This window comes from Chenopodium quinoa, unplaced genomic scaffold, assembly GCF_001683475.1.
Source record: "Chenopodium quinoa cultivar QQ74 unplaced genomic scaffold, ASM168347v1, whole genome shotgun sequence".
Lineage (NCBI taxonomy): Eukaryota > Viridiplantae > Streptophyta > Magnoliopsida > Caryophyllales > Amaranthaceae > Chenopodium > Chenopodium quinoa.
The window spans coordinates 188,749-206,618 of record NW_018743518.1 but is presented as its reverse complement, the minus strand read 5'-3'; the positions used below and the strand labels follow the sequence as shown (position 1 = coordinate 206,618).

The window sequence follows — 17,870 nt, the reverse complement described above, 5'->3', positions numbered from 1 at the left end:
GGTATAGTCAAAGTGTGATCCCAACGGACAATTTTCCAAACTAAGTCAATTTCACAAACTAATTACCAAAAAAGATGTGTGGCCAAACTATTTACCAAACTAAGCTTCTGGGGTAAAACGCTGACTCGGTCAGCGATTTTACCCCTATTTTTTTAAAAAAAAAAAAAAAACCAAAGTGTAAAACGCTGCCTCAGTTAGCGTTTTACATGTTTGACTTTTATTTATATAATTTCGTAATTTTTGATTTTTTGAAAAAAAAAAATGTCTTTTAGTGAAACGCTAGTAAGCGTTTCTTGGGTATTATGTTCCAAGAATCGAATTCGCAGGCTGCTTCACTCAAATTCTTTCACTCTCACTAACGGTAGAAGAACCCATACACTTTCACTCTTAACCGCCGCACTTGACGCTGCCGTCGGTCGCCGTTGCTGCTGCCTTTCGTCACACCCACTCTCTCTCACTCATCCACTCTATTTTTTGGTAAACCCTAAATTCATATTAGTGTAATGTTGATAATTGCTTTTAATTGTGGTTAATTGTTGTAAATTGTAGCAAATTGTTGTAAATTGTATCAAATTGTTGCTAACTATTAGTGAAAATCTGGTAAATTGTTGATAATTATTGATGGTAATGTGGTAGATTGTTGATGAAATTGTTGATGAAATTGTTGATGGTAATGTGGTACATTTATGTGAAATTTAAGGGCATTATGTTTATAATATTAGTTTGTGAGCTCTTGTCAACAAATGAACAAATAATATGGCAGTAAAGATGGCCTTGTTTCATTGTTGTCATATTAGCTAAACATGTAGGTCCTTCTTGAATTGTGATATCAATATCCACTATTCAAGCTACGTATGGTTCAATTAGGCTTTTTTTTTACCTTGCTCTAGATTTCAATTATCCTAAAATGTGTTTTGGTTGTTATGTAGAATATGGCTGCACAAAATGTAGTTTTGTTATGCCGATGGGGAGGTGAAATTCTGTTTGTTGAACCAAATGTCGTGTATAATGGAGGAAATATGGAACCACTAACACTTGAACTGGACATGATTTTCAATGATTTGATGAACGAGGTTCATAGTCGTATTGGTTCAAACCTAATGAATGTTCAACTAAACATTAAAATGAGGTTTGAGACTGTCAATGGGGTTCAAGTGTTACCTGTTTCTACGGATAAACATTTGAAAGCTTTGACGAGCGTTGTTTCAATGAAGGGTGTTCCCACTGAGATATATGTAGAAATGGTGAATATATGTACCCAACAAAGTACTCGGCCAGAACAACAAGCTACATATATTTCCGGTTACAACACAGAGTCCTTGTAAATGCCCTCACACGACATTCCATCAAATGAATATGGGATGGGATCTTTCAGTAGAATGCTACACGACGATCAATTTCACATGCCGTTTAGTTCTCATATAGCTTCACATGTACTTGGGGGGGGGGGCATCTGTGGCAATGTTCGGCCAACCTGGTCCTTCGACATCAAACACCGTCATACCTTCACCGATGCAATTGCATAATTATTCACCTATCCAAGATGATGTTCAAGCATCACTGTCTCAACCTATGGTAAATCATCTTGAAAATCTTGAAAATATTGTGAATAACGAATTATCTGTGTATGATGTGTATGCGGAAACAAATGATGAGGCCGAGAGCGGAGAGGATGAAGATGAACTTGACAACATGGATGTTGAACCTGCACACATGGAAGTTGGTGATGCCATGGTTAGAACTCCCTTACCTTGGTTCAGTCAGATACGAGAACTATGAAGTTGATCAGTGTTGGGCCGAATCGGGTAGCCATACATCGTTTGTTCCCGGGGGAGAATTTGAGAAGGGCATGTTTTTTGAAAGTAAGAAAATGCTTCAATTCAGAAATGGTGAAGATGTATTCTATATAGAGGAATCAATTCTACACCACAGTGACCTCGAATGAGAATGTCCTTCATCTGCGGTGCAAGAAGAAATGTAGTTGGTCGCTACGGGGTACTAAAACAAGTGAGCACTCGCGTGGCTTTACCCTAGTCACATACAAAGGCCCGCACCGGGAGAATTGTGTCAGTGAAGTACTATCTACTGATCACCCACACTTGGATTCGTCCATAATATCTGAGTATGTGAAGTCCTTTGAGCAGAAAGATCCGTCCTTGAAAGTTGAATTCATACAGGATCTCATCTCCAAGCAATTTCATTTTGATGTTCCGTATCGAAGAGCATGGTATGTCAAGGAGAATGCTATAACTTAAATATTTAGGGATTGGGAGAGTTCTTACGGCAGACTTCCGCACTTCATGCAAGCACTCCAACAGTCAAACCCGGGAACCATTGTTATATGGAAACACAAACCTCTAGTGGATGGTTTATACTACAGCAACATGGAAGTGTTTGAACGAGTTCGGTCCTTGTATCGATGGTTTTAAACATTGTATGCCTGTTATCTGTATTAATGGGACGCACTTGTACGAGAAGTATAAAGGAACACTGTTGGTTGCTATAAGTGTGGATGCAAGCTTCCAAGTATTTCCGCTAGCATTTGCGTTGGTTGAAGGGGAAAACCCTTCGAGCTAGTCTTGGTTTCCGAGCTGCATTCGAGTTTATGTCACACAGCGAGATGGCCTCTGTGTTATATCTGATCGACATGTTGGGATCATTGCAGCAATGAATGATTCTAACGTTGGATTCAATGAGCCGCGAGCCTATCACAGGTTTTGTGTTCGCCACATGGTTTCTAACTTGAAAACTCACGTGCGAAGCAACGACATGAGAGATATGTTCAAGGATACTGCGTACCAACGACAAGAAAAAAAACTGCAAGCTGATCCGTGTTCGATCAGTCAGGCATGTACCAAGGCCATAAAGTATATTGTCCAAGTGTCGTTTCCTATGTGGTCTTTGTTTCACGGCGTTGGTCGCAGATATGGGATATGTACTACAAACTTCTCTGAAACATTTAACAATGTGTTGAAGGGAGCTCGGTTTCTACCGATCATGTCCCTTGTCGAGTTAACTTTCCACAGAGTTAACAGGTATTTCACTTTAAGAAGGGAATCCTCTGAGGCTAGGTCTAAACAGAGACTTGCATACCCCCCCTAAGGTCATTGCCATTCTGGAGAAGAACACCACAAAAGCAAGATATCACAGAGTGGATGCGTATAACCGCCGACTGCATATATATCAAGTTACAACAGAAAGGGGAGATCGACTTGGTAGAAAAGGAGGTCATAAACATTCTGTTAACTTTCAGTTGAGAACGTGTACATGCATCAAACCACGGGACTGCAGTGACTGGACTTGCGTTAGTCGATCCTCCTGGTTTGGTAGCTCGGGTTCTCGGGGTTCAGCTAGGTAGTGACAATATCAGGGGCTCCGGGTTGAGGACCGGCTGGATACGCGAGACTTTTCGTGTGCTGCTTGCGGACGCTGATGACGCCACGGTTCAGAGACACGCTCGAGCATACCTGTTCCTGCTCATCTCGGGCATGTTGTTCGGCAACAAGAGCGGGAGCCATCTTCAGCTTATTTACCTACAGCTGTTAGACCACGACTGGGATCATATCCGTGGCTACAGCTGGGGTAGTGCCCGTTTGGTGACGTTGTATCGCCAGCTGTGTAGAGCATCCAACCGTGGTTCTGGTGAGATCGGGGGTCCTTTGATTGTGCTTCAGGTAACTCACCTACTTATCAACAATTTAGTTTGGAAATTACTTACCTAATTTATACTTAACCTAGTTTTGTATTTTTATATTACAGTTATGGGCTTGGGAGCACATCCATGCAGACAGACCAGGTAGGCCTGTTATACATCGTCAGGGGCAGTAGGACCAGGACCAGCAGTACCAGGCGTACGTTGCTCCATCGCTCCCTACACCTGACGAGGCGTACAGTTGCAGGATTGTAACAATTGTCATTATTTTAGACCTCATACAGTTTTATTTTACTAGTTGACAAACTAAAACATTTTTTGGTATTAGGTGGGTGGTCCCCAACTGACACATGCGCATGCGGCGAGGGGTATTCCGTACTACCGAGACGCCCTTGACCGACTCACCGAGGATCAGGTGGTAACTTAAAAGGAATTTGTAAACATTTATTTAATATGTATACTGTTTGTGCACTAACCTATTTACGGTATTACTTTTGATGTGTTATTGCAGGTGACATGGGATCTGTATGTAGCTGACTTAGTTGATGCCATGCCTGCTCATCTGCTGGATCATCAGGCAGAGTGGCGTGCCAGGACCCCCATGATCTGTTTCGAGGTTGTGGAGAGTCACCTACCCGACTGAGTCATGCGACAGTTTGGACTACGCCGGCCTGTCCCTCAGCAGTACAGTGTGACACTAGTATCCGCTTGCACGACATTGACCGTCGGGGAAAGAGGGAGACAAACTAGTTAGTGTAGCATAGGCTTTACATTGACCTATGACAGCGACGGTTGGAGTTCGTCGTCGCCGGTGATCCAATCCAGGGCGTTATGGATCCTCACGATCTATACATGGTCTGGTACAGGTGTATTACACGGCGTTTCATCAACCCCACCTACACGCCACCATCCACCCACTACGATCCAGCCTTTGACGTCATTACCGGATATGTGAGTTTATTTAATTTACTTATTTTCATCAACTTTTAAATTTCTATGTCATACAACTGATTGATCGATGATTACTGCAGGCGGCGGATATGGTGGCGATGGTTGATGCACTATCAGACGCCTTGCAGATGGACCCACTAGAGCCCAGGTCGAGCGGGTGCGAGATATGGGCGTGGCTACCTTGTAGAGATATGGTCACAACTATTTTGTCCACCTGTGGGATGGTCATGGAGGCCACTCCGTCCATTCACAGTTCGAGTTCGGCTAGAGTAGCGGTGGAGGTGATCCTACGTCACCCAAAATCGCAGAGGATTACATCATCCACAGTTCTGCGCCACCCCTATTCCGGAGGACCCATTGTCCAGCCAGCAGACTCCGCTACCGCCCCCAGACCCATTTACCACCATTACTCATTACAGGCGGCGTCGTGTTAGGCAGAGGGACGACAGACAAGATAGAGAACTGTTACCCCAAATAAATGAGTCAAGGGGATAGTATTATCATCTGATTTATTTGTTGTAATCGGATTTTCTAATTTGTTGTATATAACACTTACATTATTAATATAATAAATGTTTTTTTGAATGAATCTGTGTGTGGTTTGAAGTTAATTTTCTTATTTGTCCAAATTGGACTTATGTCAGTCAAAATAGATCATTCTAAGGTGATACATCAAACACAAAACATTTGGGCTCTATAATGAGAAACGGGGTAGAAGCGATGGCCGATCGTGGTTAATGTGGTGGTTCATGGTGGTTGTAGTGTTGTTGGGGGTGGTTGGAGTGGTTTGAAGTGGCTAAGGGTGGGCGAAAGTGGCGGGAGGGGGTGGTTAGTGGTGGTCGATGGTGGTGGGGAGGTTGGGGTTGGTGGTGGGGGTGGTGGGTTGGGGGCTGAATTTGGAGTGAGGAGGCTGCTACAGTCTAGCAGAAAAAACGCTGTCTGGGATAGCATTTTATGTATATAAAAAAATTGTACATAAAACGCTGTCCCAGGCAGCGTATTATATACTAATTTTTTCCCCAACATCCAGTACATAAACCGCTGCCTGGAACAACGTTTTACATGTTGACTTCTTTTAAAAAAAAAATCAGGGTATAAAATGCTGTTCGAAACAGCGTTTTACCCTGAAAGCTTAGTTTGATAAATAATTTGGCCACAAGTCTACTTTAAAAAATAGTTTTGCAATTAAGCTTACTTTCGAAAAAACACTATTTTTACGTGTAATGGGTTCACATCACTTTTTTATTTGGGTTTTTCTAAGCTATGCCCCTAAGGTAGTCGAGTTTCTAAGGTGTACCCATGCTTTTTCAAATTTCTAAGTTATGCCCCTCAATTCACTACCATTAATGAATGGTACCCTCCTTGGGACTTTCACATCACCTAAAGTTAACTATAAGTTTAATAAAAAGATGATAAAAGGTTAGGAAATGATAGGAGAAAGAAATCTTAGCCACCGTATCCCTAATAACGAAAACCGAAGCCACGAAATCACACTCTCAATTAACTTTTAAACAACTAATAAGGGTACATTTTAGTATTGATAAGTAGTTGAAGGACACGGCTTAGAAACTTGAAAAAGTATGGGTACACCTTAGAAACTTGACTATTTTAGAGGTATAGTTTAGAAAAACCTTTTTTATTTTTATTAATCTTATATGTACTTTTATTATATTTTAATATTGTTATGTACTTCTCTACTTCCTCGATTAATTTTACTTAAATAAAAAGACGACGAAGTAACAGCAAAAACAGAAGAATAATTGGTCCACGTCCTGAGTGGGTTCCAACATGTCACGATATAATTGGGTACAAAGTCGAAATGTTACGTGGCTTGAGAAGATAGCAGAAGTAAAAGGCGCTTGGGTTCTCCAATACTGAATTCCTGAATCCTGAGGTCAAAGTTCCCGGCGGTTAAAAATCAAAGCACCGTGGCTCACTCAAGCCAACAATCTCAGTCTCTCTCCCGGAGAAAGTCTTCCGCAACCGCCACAACTTCATCATCATCTTCTTCTCCGACTAGGATCGTTTACCGAGAGAAATTTCCAGCTGAATCTGAAGATTTGCCTTTTTGGCAGAAAACCTGGTTCATTCTTGTTTTGCTTGTTATGGCTTTCGCCTTCTTTGCCCTCGCCATCTTCCTCTTTCTCTCACTTGATTCCGACTACTTTGCCTCCGCTGTCCCTGCCTCCGAGGGTGTAGAGGTCTCTTTCCCTTCTTTTTAGGGTTTTCAAATACTGGATTTCTGATTAATTGGGGATCTGATTGAGGCTTAGCAAGATTGATTTTGACATTTACAGGTTACATATGGGTCTGTGATCAAACTGATGCATGAAAGAACAAAGTTCAGGCTGCATTCACACGATGTGCCGTATGGTTCTGGAAGTGGTCAGCAATCAGTTACTGCTTTTCCTAATGTTGACGATTCCAATAGCTACTGGGTAATTTCTAACCTGCTCTTTCATTTCCATTTTTCTTTTTTCTCTTGCCTCCCACTCTTACCTGCTGTTTGCCTAGGTTGTTAAGCCTGTACCCGACACGCCTGCAAAGCAGGGTGACACCGTCACAAATGGGGCAATTATCCGCCTGCAACACATGAAGACTCGTAAATGGCTACACAGTCACCTCCATGCATCCCCTATATCAGGGAACTTAGAGGTATAATTGTTTTACTATTTTAATGTCCCCATTTGATTAATTACTACATGTTTCGCCTGTAATTTATCTATGCTGCCTGGAAAACAAATTAGATTATGATTTCAGTGCTATGCCAACACTTTTTGTTATGTGACATTCACTTTCAGTCTTCAGGGTTCTCATTTCATGTTTATCAAATTAGATTATTGATTGACAACTTATGTAGTAGGTGCAGGCATTAGTGATTATTAAATATGGGGATATAGCATTAACTTCTAATCCTATTCGATTGCTTTAGGTAAGTTGCTATGGGGGAGATTCAGTCTCAGATACAGGGGATTTCTGGAAGTAAGGCTCAAAACTGTGTTTTACTCTTTGTTGTTGTTGTTGTTGTTGTTGATTACTCTATCTGATGTTTCCTGGTAGACTTGAAATCGAGGGAAAAGGGAAGATCTGGAAGCAAGATCAGAAGATCAGGCTTCATCACGTGGACACTGGAGGGTATCTGCACAGCCATGACAAGAAATATCAGCGCATAGCTGGAGGTCAGCAAGAGGTAAGGATAGTTTTCTTTCTTTTCCCTTTCTGATGTTGTTTGCTGTTGAAGAGCTATGCTTGGATGAGTTTCTGGTAATGACCGGCTAGACATTAAATATAGCTATACTAAGATTTTGCCATCTTTATTAAAAATTATCTTAATTAACAATTATTTATTAAAGGACCATTATTTCTTTCATGAGTATATGTATCAGCCCCTTTTTAATCATAATTATTTCTTTCATTACTATTCAGCCATCTTAAACATTTGCTTACCTACTTTTTACTAGTCAAACAATTTCTCCAAAACGTTTTCCCTTTGTAGTATCATCTGTATAAAGTTACGAAGAATTCCTTCAACTCTTTGATACTTCATCATATGCTAGATTGTATTGTGACGGGCATTAATTAAGCTATCACTTTTTTTTTTAAAAAAAAACTCATCATGATCACATTCGATTCTGTTAGCACCATTCTGGTTTGAATTTTGGCTATACAATATTACAATGTAGGAAACATAGACTTCTGGCTGAATATTGAAAAAAAAAAAAAGAAACTCTATCCTGATATCAATGCTATGTTTGGAATTTGGATAGCAATTATGAAAGGAAATGAAGAGAAGGGAAGTATAAAGAAGGAGGAGGAAAGGAAGGGGAGGGAGAGTGTGAGCTTCTATTTTCTTTCCTAATCTTTCCAATGTTGGAAGGATTTGATATATTAAAGAAGGAAAATGGATCCTTCTAATTCCCTCCTCTTCCCTCTTTCCATATGCTATTTAAATAAGGGATGACAGTTCCCTCCCTTTCTCTTCTCTTCTTTTCCTTTCATTTCTCTTTATCCAAACATCGTGTAAAGCTTAAATGATAATCTGCATCTTTAGGAGCCCTTGGATTCGACATTGTTTTTACCCCCTATGGCCTTGAGCACCTTTTAAATTCTTATTATTGTATTGTGGTGATTTGTGACATTTATTCTGTGCAGGTTTGTGGTGTCAAAGAGAAGAGCCGGGACAATGTTTGGCTTGCAGCAGAGGGTGTATACCTCCCAATCAGTGATGGAAAGGCAGAGTCATCTTAGTTTTCTTCACCCAATTAACCTCATTAGTATTACTCAGGATCCACTCTATTGATGCTCTGAAGCGAATTTTGAGTTGGTGTAGCATTGCTCTCTTATTTATGTTGTCTGGAACGTATAGGTGAGTAGGACTGATGTTTTTATAACAGGAAAGGCTACGATACTTGAAGCTCTTTGGTTGATGATGTATGTGTTATGAAGTGTAAGAGGGGCTAGTTTCATCTATAAACTTTTCAAGAAGGCCACAGTTTATTGTTTTTAACACTATATTTTTAGCATCTATACTTTTAAAAGTAATAGTCAAATTGCTCTATTACCTTAAAACTGAGGTGGTTGTTATTTATCAAACTTGAAACTTCCCTCAAGTTACATTCATTTACTTCTCCCCCCTTTTCCCTTCGCATTGAGTACCAGTATGGGATACGCCATGTAGTCGTTTTTTCAGTGGAGAAGAATTGAACTTCCATGCTGCTTCTTGAGCTACTGGTTAAACATGGCTGTTTGACTCCGTTTAATACTTTACTCGATATACTTTGCAAATCGAAAAGGGTTGGAAAAGCGCATAATCTGTTTAAGCTATTAACAAATGGACTCCTAGAGCTTTCAATAAAATACTTTAAATAAAGGGAAATTATCAATAATACACCCCAAGTTTTGACTTTTATCAATGGTACACATCATTAAATTTTCATTATCAGTGATACCCCTAAACTTTTACCTTTTTTTTGAAAGAAAGCAGGGAGTGCATTAATTCATAGAAAGAGAGTCTAACAGTACATATGGGGATATCTCATCCGGAAAAGAGAATTCCCACAAATTTTCTAGACTACTCGACACTAACCTTGCTAGATGATGGGCCACAAAATTCCCGTCACGTCGTACATGAGACCAAACTATAGATGAAAAAACTGAGCTAGCAGAAGAAATATCTTCTAACACCCCATCAACAGCAGCAAGGCCAAAAGACCCCTTCTTCATCTTCGTGATAAGCACAAGGGAATCAGCCTCCAAGATAATATCTCTTATACCTTGCGTTATAGCTTTCTTGATTCCGAACAGGGCTGCCATAGCTTCAGCAATCATTGGCTCCCAATTTGCGCGAATTCGTTTGACAGTCGAGAAGAGGATGCAGCCCCTACTATCTCTGGCAACAGCACCCAGCCCCACCCATCCATCCTCTGATAATGCCGCATCAACATTCACCTTTACAAGGCCAGAGGGAGGAGGTTCCCACTTTGTTCTGCTGGCTGGGACAAAGATCAGAGGGTTCCTTCCATAAATTCGTTCTACATACTCTCCAAAATCAGTTACCAACCTGCTATGCCTGAGAAGGATGATTTCATCCGGGTCCCATACCTTTTCAAATACCCATTTGTTGCGACGATACCAGATGAGCCAAGTAAGGAACAAGCATTTCTGAAAAACTTCGGCCGAGAGATTGCTTGCCCATTCTAACAACACTTCACCAAAGGATTCTGATGAGGTGAAAGAAAGGGCCTCAAGACAGCCACTCTTCCTCCATAATTGGTGTGATTTCGGGCATAGGATCACAGCATGAATGGCTGTTTCAGGCCTCAGCTCGCAGCAGGGGCAGTGAGAGTCCTCTAAAAGGTGCATGTGTGCTAGAAGGCTTCGAGAAGGTAAAGTATCAGAACAACACCTCCATAGGAAATGGCAGACTTTAGGAGTAATCCGTGCTTTCCATAGTTCAACCCAGAATTTCTCAAAATTGTCCAATTCAAGTGATTTTCCCAGAGTGTATGTAGACTTCACTGTGTAGCATCCATCTTTCGACCAAGCCCAGGTTAGAGCATCATTGGGTAGGCGTTCACTAATCGGGATGGCTAGGATTGCTGTTTTGTCTCGATCATTGAAAATGCTTTCGATCTTAGTCAAATCCCAGGCACATTTTTCTCGATCAATGAGTTCCTCTACTGTCAAACAAAGGTCCGTCCTACTTTCTGTAGTTACAAATCTGCTTTCATCATCTATAAGCCAAGGATCTGACCAGACGTTGATACTATGCCCATTCCCAATTCTCCATAGCAAGCCTTCCTTCACAAGAGCTTTAGCACTCCATAAACTTTGCCAAGAGTAACTCGACACTAGGCTTAAAGCAGCCTCAAAAATCGATATCCTGGGGTAGTATTTGGCTTTGAAAACCCTGCTCACCAGGGAGTTCTCATTCGTTGCTAAACGCCAAAGTTGTTTGCCTAGTAAAGCAATATTGAACACTCCCATGTCTCTGAACCCCATACCCCCTAGGAACTTAGGTTGACACAAAGCCTCCCAACTTTTCCAATGTATCTTCCTGCCCTTCTCATTAGACCCCCACCAAAAACGTGCCATCATGGCGTGAATGTCTTGGATGAGAGTGTTCGGGAATCTATAAACCCCCATCAAGTATGTCGGAATGGCTTGGACTATAGACTTGAGAAGGATCTCTTTACCCGCTCTTGACAAAAGCTTTTCCTTCCATCCTTGTATCTTCTTCCAAATTCGGTCCTTCACAAAGGCAAAGACCGTTTTCTTTGATCTTCCCACCACGGTCGGCAAGCCAAGGTATTTTATGTGGATGTCCACCATTTCCATCCCAAGAATGGAGCTAAATGTGATCCTTCACGGAAGATTAACCCCTTTGCTAAAAGACACCTCCGACTTCTCTAAATTGATTTTTTGCCCGGAAGTTGCTTCGTATTTGTTGAGTATATCAACAATAATTGAACATTCCTGTCGAGTGGCTCTTGTAAACAAAAGGTTATCATCTGCAAAGAATAGATGAGTAATCTCCGGACCATTTCTACCCCTAAACTTTTACCTAAATTACAACAGTAAGCATGACGTTAAACAAACGTTAATTATCCTTTGTTTTGGGTCTGACTTTCGTTGACTAAAATGCACCCCCATTCATTACTCCTCCCTCCAAGCCCAACCAACAGCATTAAGTACAAAAAAAAAAAAAACGATCGTTCATCTTCTTCCTCTCTCCCCTGTTCTACTTCTTCTTCTTTAAACCCTTGACGCCCTTTTTCTTCTGGTTTGACGCAAAATTCGTGGAATTTCAGCTACATTGTGTGGATTTTTGATAATTAAAGGTTAGTGCTTTCTTGAATTTTGGATTTTGTTAGTTTAAATTGTTAGGTTTAAATGAATATATGTATACTTGTGTAGTTTGTTGTTGGATTTTGCTCTTAATTTATCTCGATTTCCATATGATCATATTTGTGTGCTAAATTTTGTATTTTTTTTGTTGGATTATGCTCTTAATTCGATGAGATTGTCAGTGAATTTGCATGGTACAGTGCAGTGGCGTCACCAGGATTTTCGAAGTGTGGGTTCGAAACTTCCGAAATTTGAAATCATAATTAACAAAGGAATAAAAATACAATAATTAAATATTCAGTACATAAATAATTTCAAACTATGGATTACAAATAGATTACACATAGAAAAATGAAAAAAAAAAAAAAAAAAAGCTATAACCGATAAAATCTGATCAAGCTAATACAATGGCAGAGAAGCAACACATTAAATAAATTACAAGTTAACATTAAAAAAAAAGCTACAATATTCTAATTAGCAAGTAAGCATTACATTGCACATATACTATTTAAACTGAATAAGCTACATACTATCATTGTTATAGAGTTAAAATATGGATTCAACTAGTCAAAGAGGCCAACAATCAGCACATATTAACTTAATGACGGAAAAATAATGATAATGGCCATGATATTTCATTGTATCCTTTCACGCATCGCTAGAGCTTAAGGACTTAACCCAATACATGGATCAACATCCCACCTTACATTTATTTCTCATTTGATAAGTTGCCAAACTAACCAAATAGGGATATTAAGTTCAAGTAGCTAAATATTATCGTTTCACTATCGAAGCTTTTCTCATTCTGATTGCTCACTTAGATTATTGTAGCAGATTACTGTCGTTAGCTATGGCTTGACAGAATTCTTATGTGCCGACAATAAAAATGTTCAATTCAATGTAGCTTAGTTAGAGTTAAATTGTGTAGTAGATTCATGTCACAGGATTAATTTCAATTTTTTATATATAATTAATCAACAATACAAAACCATCACTGAACTCAAAATTATACAAATAAAATTATCAAAGAGTGTTCGCCAAACATCACTTAACTCAAAATCATGCTTCAAACACAGAATAATTAAAGGCCAAATTTTCACGATTGAATTAAAAATTAGCATATATTAAACATAACAATGTAAATAAATTATCTCTAAGATCTATAATATTCATCAATCAAACCCATATCAACGAAATAGCAAATGAAATTATGAAAACTAGAAGGCAGAAACGAAATACAGAAAATAGCATATGAATTGGCAGAAACGAAAGGCAGAAAATAGCATAGCATATGAAAATAGCATACGAAATACAAAAAAATCCCCAAATTGAGAACTTGAGAAGTAAATTAGATAATTATATCCAAACTTCAGCAATTTACAAAACATTGGCAATTCGTAAATCGTAATGTATATTAGCAATTGAATTTAGCATATGAATTTCAATTTTCAAGTATTCAATGATTTAGCAAAAAAAATCCCCAAATTGAGAAGTAAATTACATTTGCAAAAAAAAAAAAATCCCCAAATTCACTTACCCCTACATACACCGATACACCATACACGGCTGTGAGGCTGGGTCTGGGTGAGTGGCTGGTGCGCTGCCGGCCTGCCGCTGCCGCCGTGTTCTGCTGACTCTGCTGCCGTGCTGCGCCGGGAAGAGAAGGAGGAAGAACGGGAAGAGATTAAGAGAAGGAGGATTGGAGGAAGAAGTTAGGGTTTTGCAATTTGGGGGAATGAGGAAGAGGAAAGCGAACTCTGGAAGCAGGAAAGCTCAGTGCTCAGGAAACAAAATTAAAAAAAAAAAGTGTGAGTTATGGGTTTTGAACCCACAAACTCTTGTGTGATGGGAGGTAAAAATAACCACTGGGCTACAACTTTACTTGTTGCCATATAATACACAAATATTCTATTTAAACCTATTTTGATTTTTTTTTTTTTTAAAAAAAAAAATTTTAAATTTTTTTCAAAAAATCAGTGGGTTCAATGAACCCACTTGAACCCACCCTAGTTCCGCCCCTGGTACAGTGTAAATGTTGAACTTTGGTTGATATCTTGGAGGTTCACAGTTGCAATTCATGCCTTTGAACCAATCACCTCTTCCATATACACTAGTTGAAGATGAAGCCCTGCCAGATGATGCCATTGATTTTCCAGAAGGTGAAGATATGGAATCAAAAGAAGAAAAAAAAGCGTGAATGTAATTAAAGGGGAAACAGGAAGGGTGTATAAGTAGGCAAATTTCAGAAAAAAGGAGGGAAATTGGAAGGGAAAATTGGAAGGGAAAATTGGAGGGAAATTAGATGAGAGGGGCAATGAAGTATTTTCACCTACCTAACCTTTAAAACGCTTAAAACAAAGGATAATTAACGTTTGTTTAACGTCATGCTTACTGTTGTAATTTAGGTAAAAGTTTAGGGGTATCACTGATAATGGAAGTTTAATGATGTGTACCATTGATAAAAGTCAAAACCTGGGGTGGATTATTGATAATTTCCCTTAAATAAATTTTAAATATAATTAAAATATATTTATAAAATTTATAAAAACATACGTAGAAGATAACTTAGATGCAAGGGCTACAATTTCCTTAACTACTTAAATGTCATCTTAGACATTAAAAAAACTCTTTTATTTTCATCTTATAATATATCTCTTCGCCATTTACTACATACCTATGTGAACTTACGGGGCGTTTGGCAAGTGGGAATGAGAATTTGGGATTTTTTCACTTTTATCAAAAAAAAAAAAAAAAAAAGTTTTTTACCACCAAAACTTCTAAAACTTTTATTTTACCACAAAAAATTCTAAAAATTGTCTTTTACCACCTATGTCAAGAAAACCGTTAAATCTAACAGTGCTAAAAAAAATTATTCGATTTTCGTATGCAAAACATGTTCTTTATAGGTTTAGGGAGGCATTTTGGCCCTACAAATCCAATTTGAGGTCAGAATTGACAAAAAATGATCGAAAATGCCTCGTTTTGCATGTTTCATGCAAATCGAGGTATTTTTTCGTAGGAAAAACGAGCCATTTACGAACGTTTTTTTAAATTCTAACCTTAAATTGGACCCATAGGGCCAATATGCTCCCTAAACCCCTCAAGAGCATGTTTTTGACACAAAATTCAAACAATTTAAAAAATTCCGTTAAGTTTACAAAAATTTCTGATGGCAGGTAGTAAAAATTAATTTTTAAATTTTTTTGGTGGTAAAATAAAAGTTTTGGTGGTAAAAAACATTTTTTTGTTCTTTTTTTGGTGGTAAAAGTCAAAAAAATCCTTTATAGTTGGGAATTCAATAAAATATTGACAATCCCTTGTTTGGGTTATGAAGGGAATTAATTGGGAGTAAAATTGCAAATTTACAATAACACCCTTACTAATATATATCCTTAAACATTCATTAATGGCAAAGTGGTCTTTTCCTCTTTATTCCCTATTTCAATCTCTATTACTTGCCTCCCTAGGTAATAAAATCATGAGAATAGAGCAATTTTATTCCCATTTCCAATCCCACCTACAATTCCCCTTCTCACAAAACAAACAAGGCAATATATACTCCTACCCCTCAATTCCCATTCCCAAGCCCCAATTCCCACATACCAAACACCCCTTTATGCTATTGTATGTACTACTATCTTTTCAAATGTATCAATGAATAAAAGTAATAGCACAATATCTATTCTCTATTCTCTTAAACTTATTTTTGTTGAACTATTTTTTTTTTTGAAGGATTTTTGAACTAAAATTCTTTTTACAGAATTGAAATTATTTTGTTGATTTAAATTATTTTTACTAAATTGAAATAATTTTTATTGTTTAGATCTTATTTTTATTGAAATGAAATTATTTTTGCTGAACTAAACTTATTTTTACTGAACTTAAATTACAGAACTACACTATTTTGGAGAGCCGCTTGACAAATAATACAAACAAATTTGTTGACACATGCACTGATGCAAAAGTGTACTCCCTCCGTCCCAGAATAAATGTGAAGTTGGACTTTTTTCACTATTTATGTATTAGTTTTGACCATAATTTTTTACTAACATAATAAAAACATATTTATCCCTCACTCTCTTAAATTTTAATGTTGTAAAAAAATAAAAACCTTAGCTTTGTACTAGAAATCAATTACTTGTTTCCTCCAAAAAAAAAAAAAAAAAAAAACAGAGAAATCAATTCTATGTACATTAATTTTTTTTTTTTTTTTTTTGATCGGTAAGGAGAAGGACTCTATCTGGCCGGAACTCTCACAAGTTCTCCCGACTTGGGATAGCAGGTTAGACAGTTTGAGAATGAGGGAAGGATAAGGGAATCCCACCACCAAAGTGCCTCTAATGGGGTTTGATCCTACAACCTCTTGGTTGTGAGATACAAACTTACCACTAGACAAACTTGACTTGGTATTACAATTGGTATGTACTCCATACTACGTATATGTTTCACAACTATGTACCGAATACAATGTTTTTTTTTTTGAAAAAAGATTGGATTTTTATCAAATTCCACAAAATACACACGAATTGAAAGAAAAATAAAGTGGTGTCAATTGAATATCTAATGAAGGAATTAAAATAAGGTTTGAGTTAAAAGAAGTATTTGTTTGGTGTGGCATCTGTTGAAGTTGGAGGTTTGCAGGAGAGGGCCCTTTGTCCTCTCTTTTTCTCTCTCCTCTGTCTCGGTCTTTGTTCCTGTGGGTCTCAATTTCTGGAATTTTCATCAAATTCCTAATTAATTCCCAGAGTAATTGATAAAGTTGTTATCTTTTTAGACCACATTTTCAAACCCTAATCTCTTTCTCTCTCTAGATCCTTCAGGTTCTCTATATTCGCCAATTCATTTACTTTGTACGACTATTTCATTCTGATTTTCGTTTTGTTTACTGATTCATTTCTTTGTTTTGGCAGATCTTATCAATTCTGAGAAGGCTGGGGATTGAATTGGGTATGCTCAATTCTTTAATTGCTGTTGTAATCAGTTAATGAAATGTCGCTTCTTCCGAATAGCGATTCAATTCACATTAGAGAGGTCTGGGAAGATAATCTGGAGGATGAATTTGGTTTTATTCGTGATATTGTAGACGATTACCCTTTTGTAGCGATGGATACTGAGTTTCCAGGTATTGTCCTTCGACCTGTCGGTACTTTTAAGAGTAGCTCTGATTTCCACTACCGTACTCTCAAGGATAATGTCGACATGCTGAAATTGATTCAATTAGGCCTCACCTTTTCTGATGAACTTGGTAACCTTCCAACTTGCGGTACTGATAAATTCTGCATTTGGCAATTCAATTTCCGCGAATTCAACCTTAATGAGGATGTTTTTGCCAATGATTCTATTGAGCTTCTCTGTCAGAGTGGCATCGATTTCAAGAAAAATAATGACAAGGGTATTGATGCCAAGAGGTTTGGTGAGCTTTTGATGTCTTCTGGTGTTGTTTTGAACTATAATGTTCACTGGGTCACTTTCCATAGTGGTTATGATTTTGGTTACTTGCTTAAGCTCCTCACTTGTCGCAACCTCCCTGACACCCAGCAGGAGTTCTTTGAGATGATCAAGACCTATTTCCCTACCGTTTATGATATTAAGCACCTCATGAAGTTCTGTAACAGCTTACATGGTGGCTTGAACAAGCTCGCTGAGTTGTTGGAAGTCGAAAGGGTTGGTGTGTGTCACCAGGCAGGTTCTGATAGTTTGCTTACATCTTGTACATTCAGGAAGTTGAAGGACAATTTCTTCAGTGGATCCATGGAGAAATATGCTGGTGTTTTGTATGGACTAGGTTTTGATAATGGTCAAAGTGTTCACTAATCAGGAGAACTATCAAACTTAATGTCCAATTTCCATGTAGCCATTTTGTGTACACTTTTGGTAATATCAGCTTTATAATCAATTTTTGATTTATAGAGTTTTGTCA

General features: G+C 38.3%; 2 protein-coding genes across 2 annotated transcripts; both read left to right on the top strand.

Moving 5' to 3' along the window:
- Nucleotides 1-6,432: 6,432 nt before the first annotated feature.
- On the top strand, nucleotides 6,433-9,213 carry LOC110739960 (stromal cell-derived factor 2-like protein). Its single transcript, XM_021920441.1, has 6 exons — nucleotides 6,433-6,804; nucleotides 6,901-7,041; nucleotides 7,118-7,258; nucleotides 7,536-7,585; nucleotides 7,664-7,793; nucleotides 8,756-9,213. Exons 1-6 carry the CDS (start codon nucleotides 6,709-6,711, stop codon nucleotides 8,849-8,851), a joined length of 654 nt encoding a protein of 217 aa, XP_021776133.1. The 5' UTR covers nucleotides 6,433-6,708; the 3' UTR covers nucleotides 8,852-9,213.
- Nucleotides 9,214-16,557: 7,344 nt separating this feature from the next.
- Nucleotides 16,558-17,870, top strand: LOC110739958 (probable CCR4-associated factor 1 homolog 7). The gene is made up of 2 exons (XM_021920440.1): nucleotides 16,558-16,770; nucleotides 16,861-17,870. The coding sequence occupies exon 2, from the start codon at nucleotides 16,940-16,942 to the stop codon at nucleotides 17,762-17,764; it is 825 nt and encodes a 274-aa protein (XP_021776132.1). The 5' UTR covers nucleotides 16,558-16,770; nucleotides 16,861-16,939; the 3' UTR covers nucleotides 17,765-17,870.

Coding starts and splice junctions, on each gene's coding strand:
- LOC110739960 (XM_021920441.1), top strand. CDS start 6,709: ATGGCTTTCGCCTTCTTTGCCCTCGCCATCTTCCTCTTTCTCTCACTT. Junction 7,259..7,535: donor CTATATCAGGGAACTTAGAG/GTATAATTGTTT, acceptor CGATTGCTTTAG/GTAAGTTGCTATGGGGGAGA. Junction 7,794..8,755: donor TAGCTGGAGGTCAGCAAGAG/GTAAGGATAGTT, acceptor TATTCTGTGCAG/GTTTGTGGTGTCAAAGAGAA.
- LOC110739958 (XM_021920440.1), top strand. CDS start 16,940: ATGTCGCTTCTTCCGAATAGCGATTCAATTCACATTAGAGAGGTCTGG.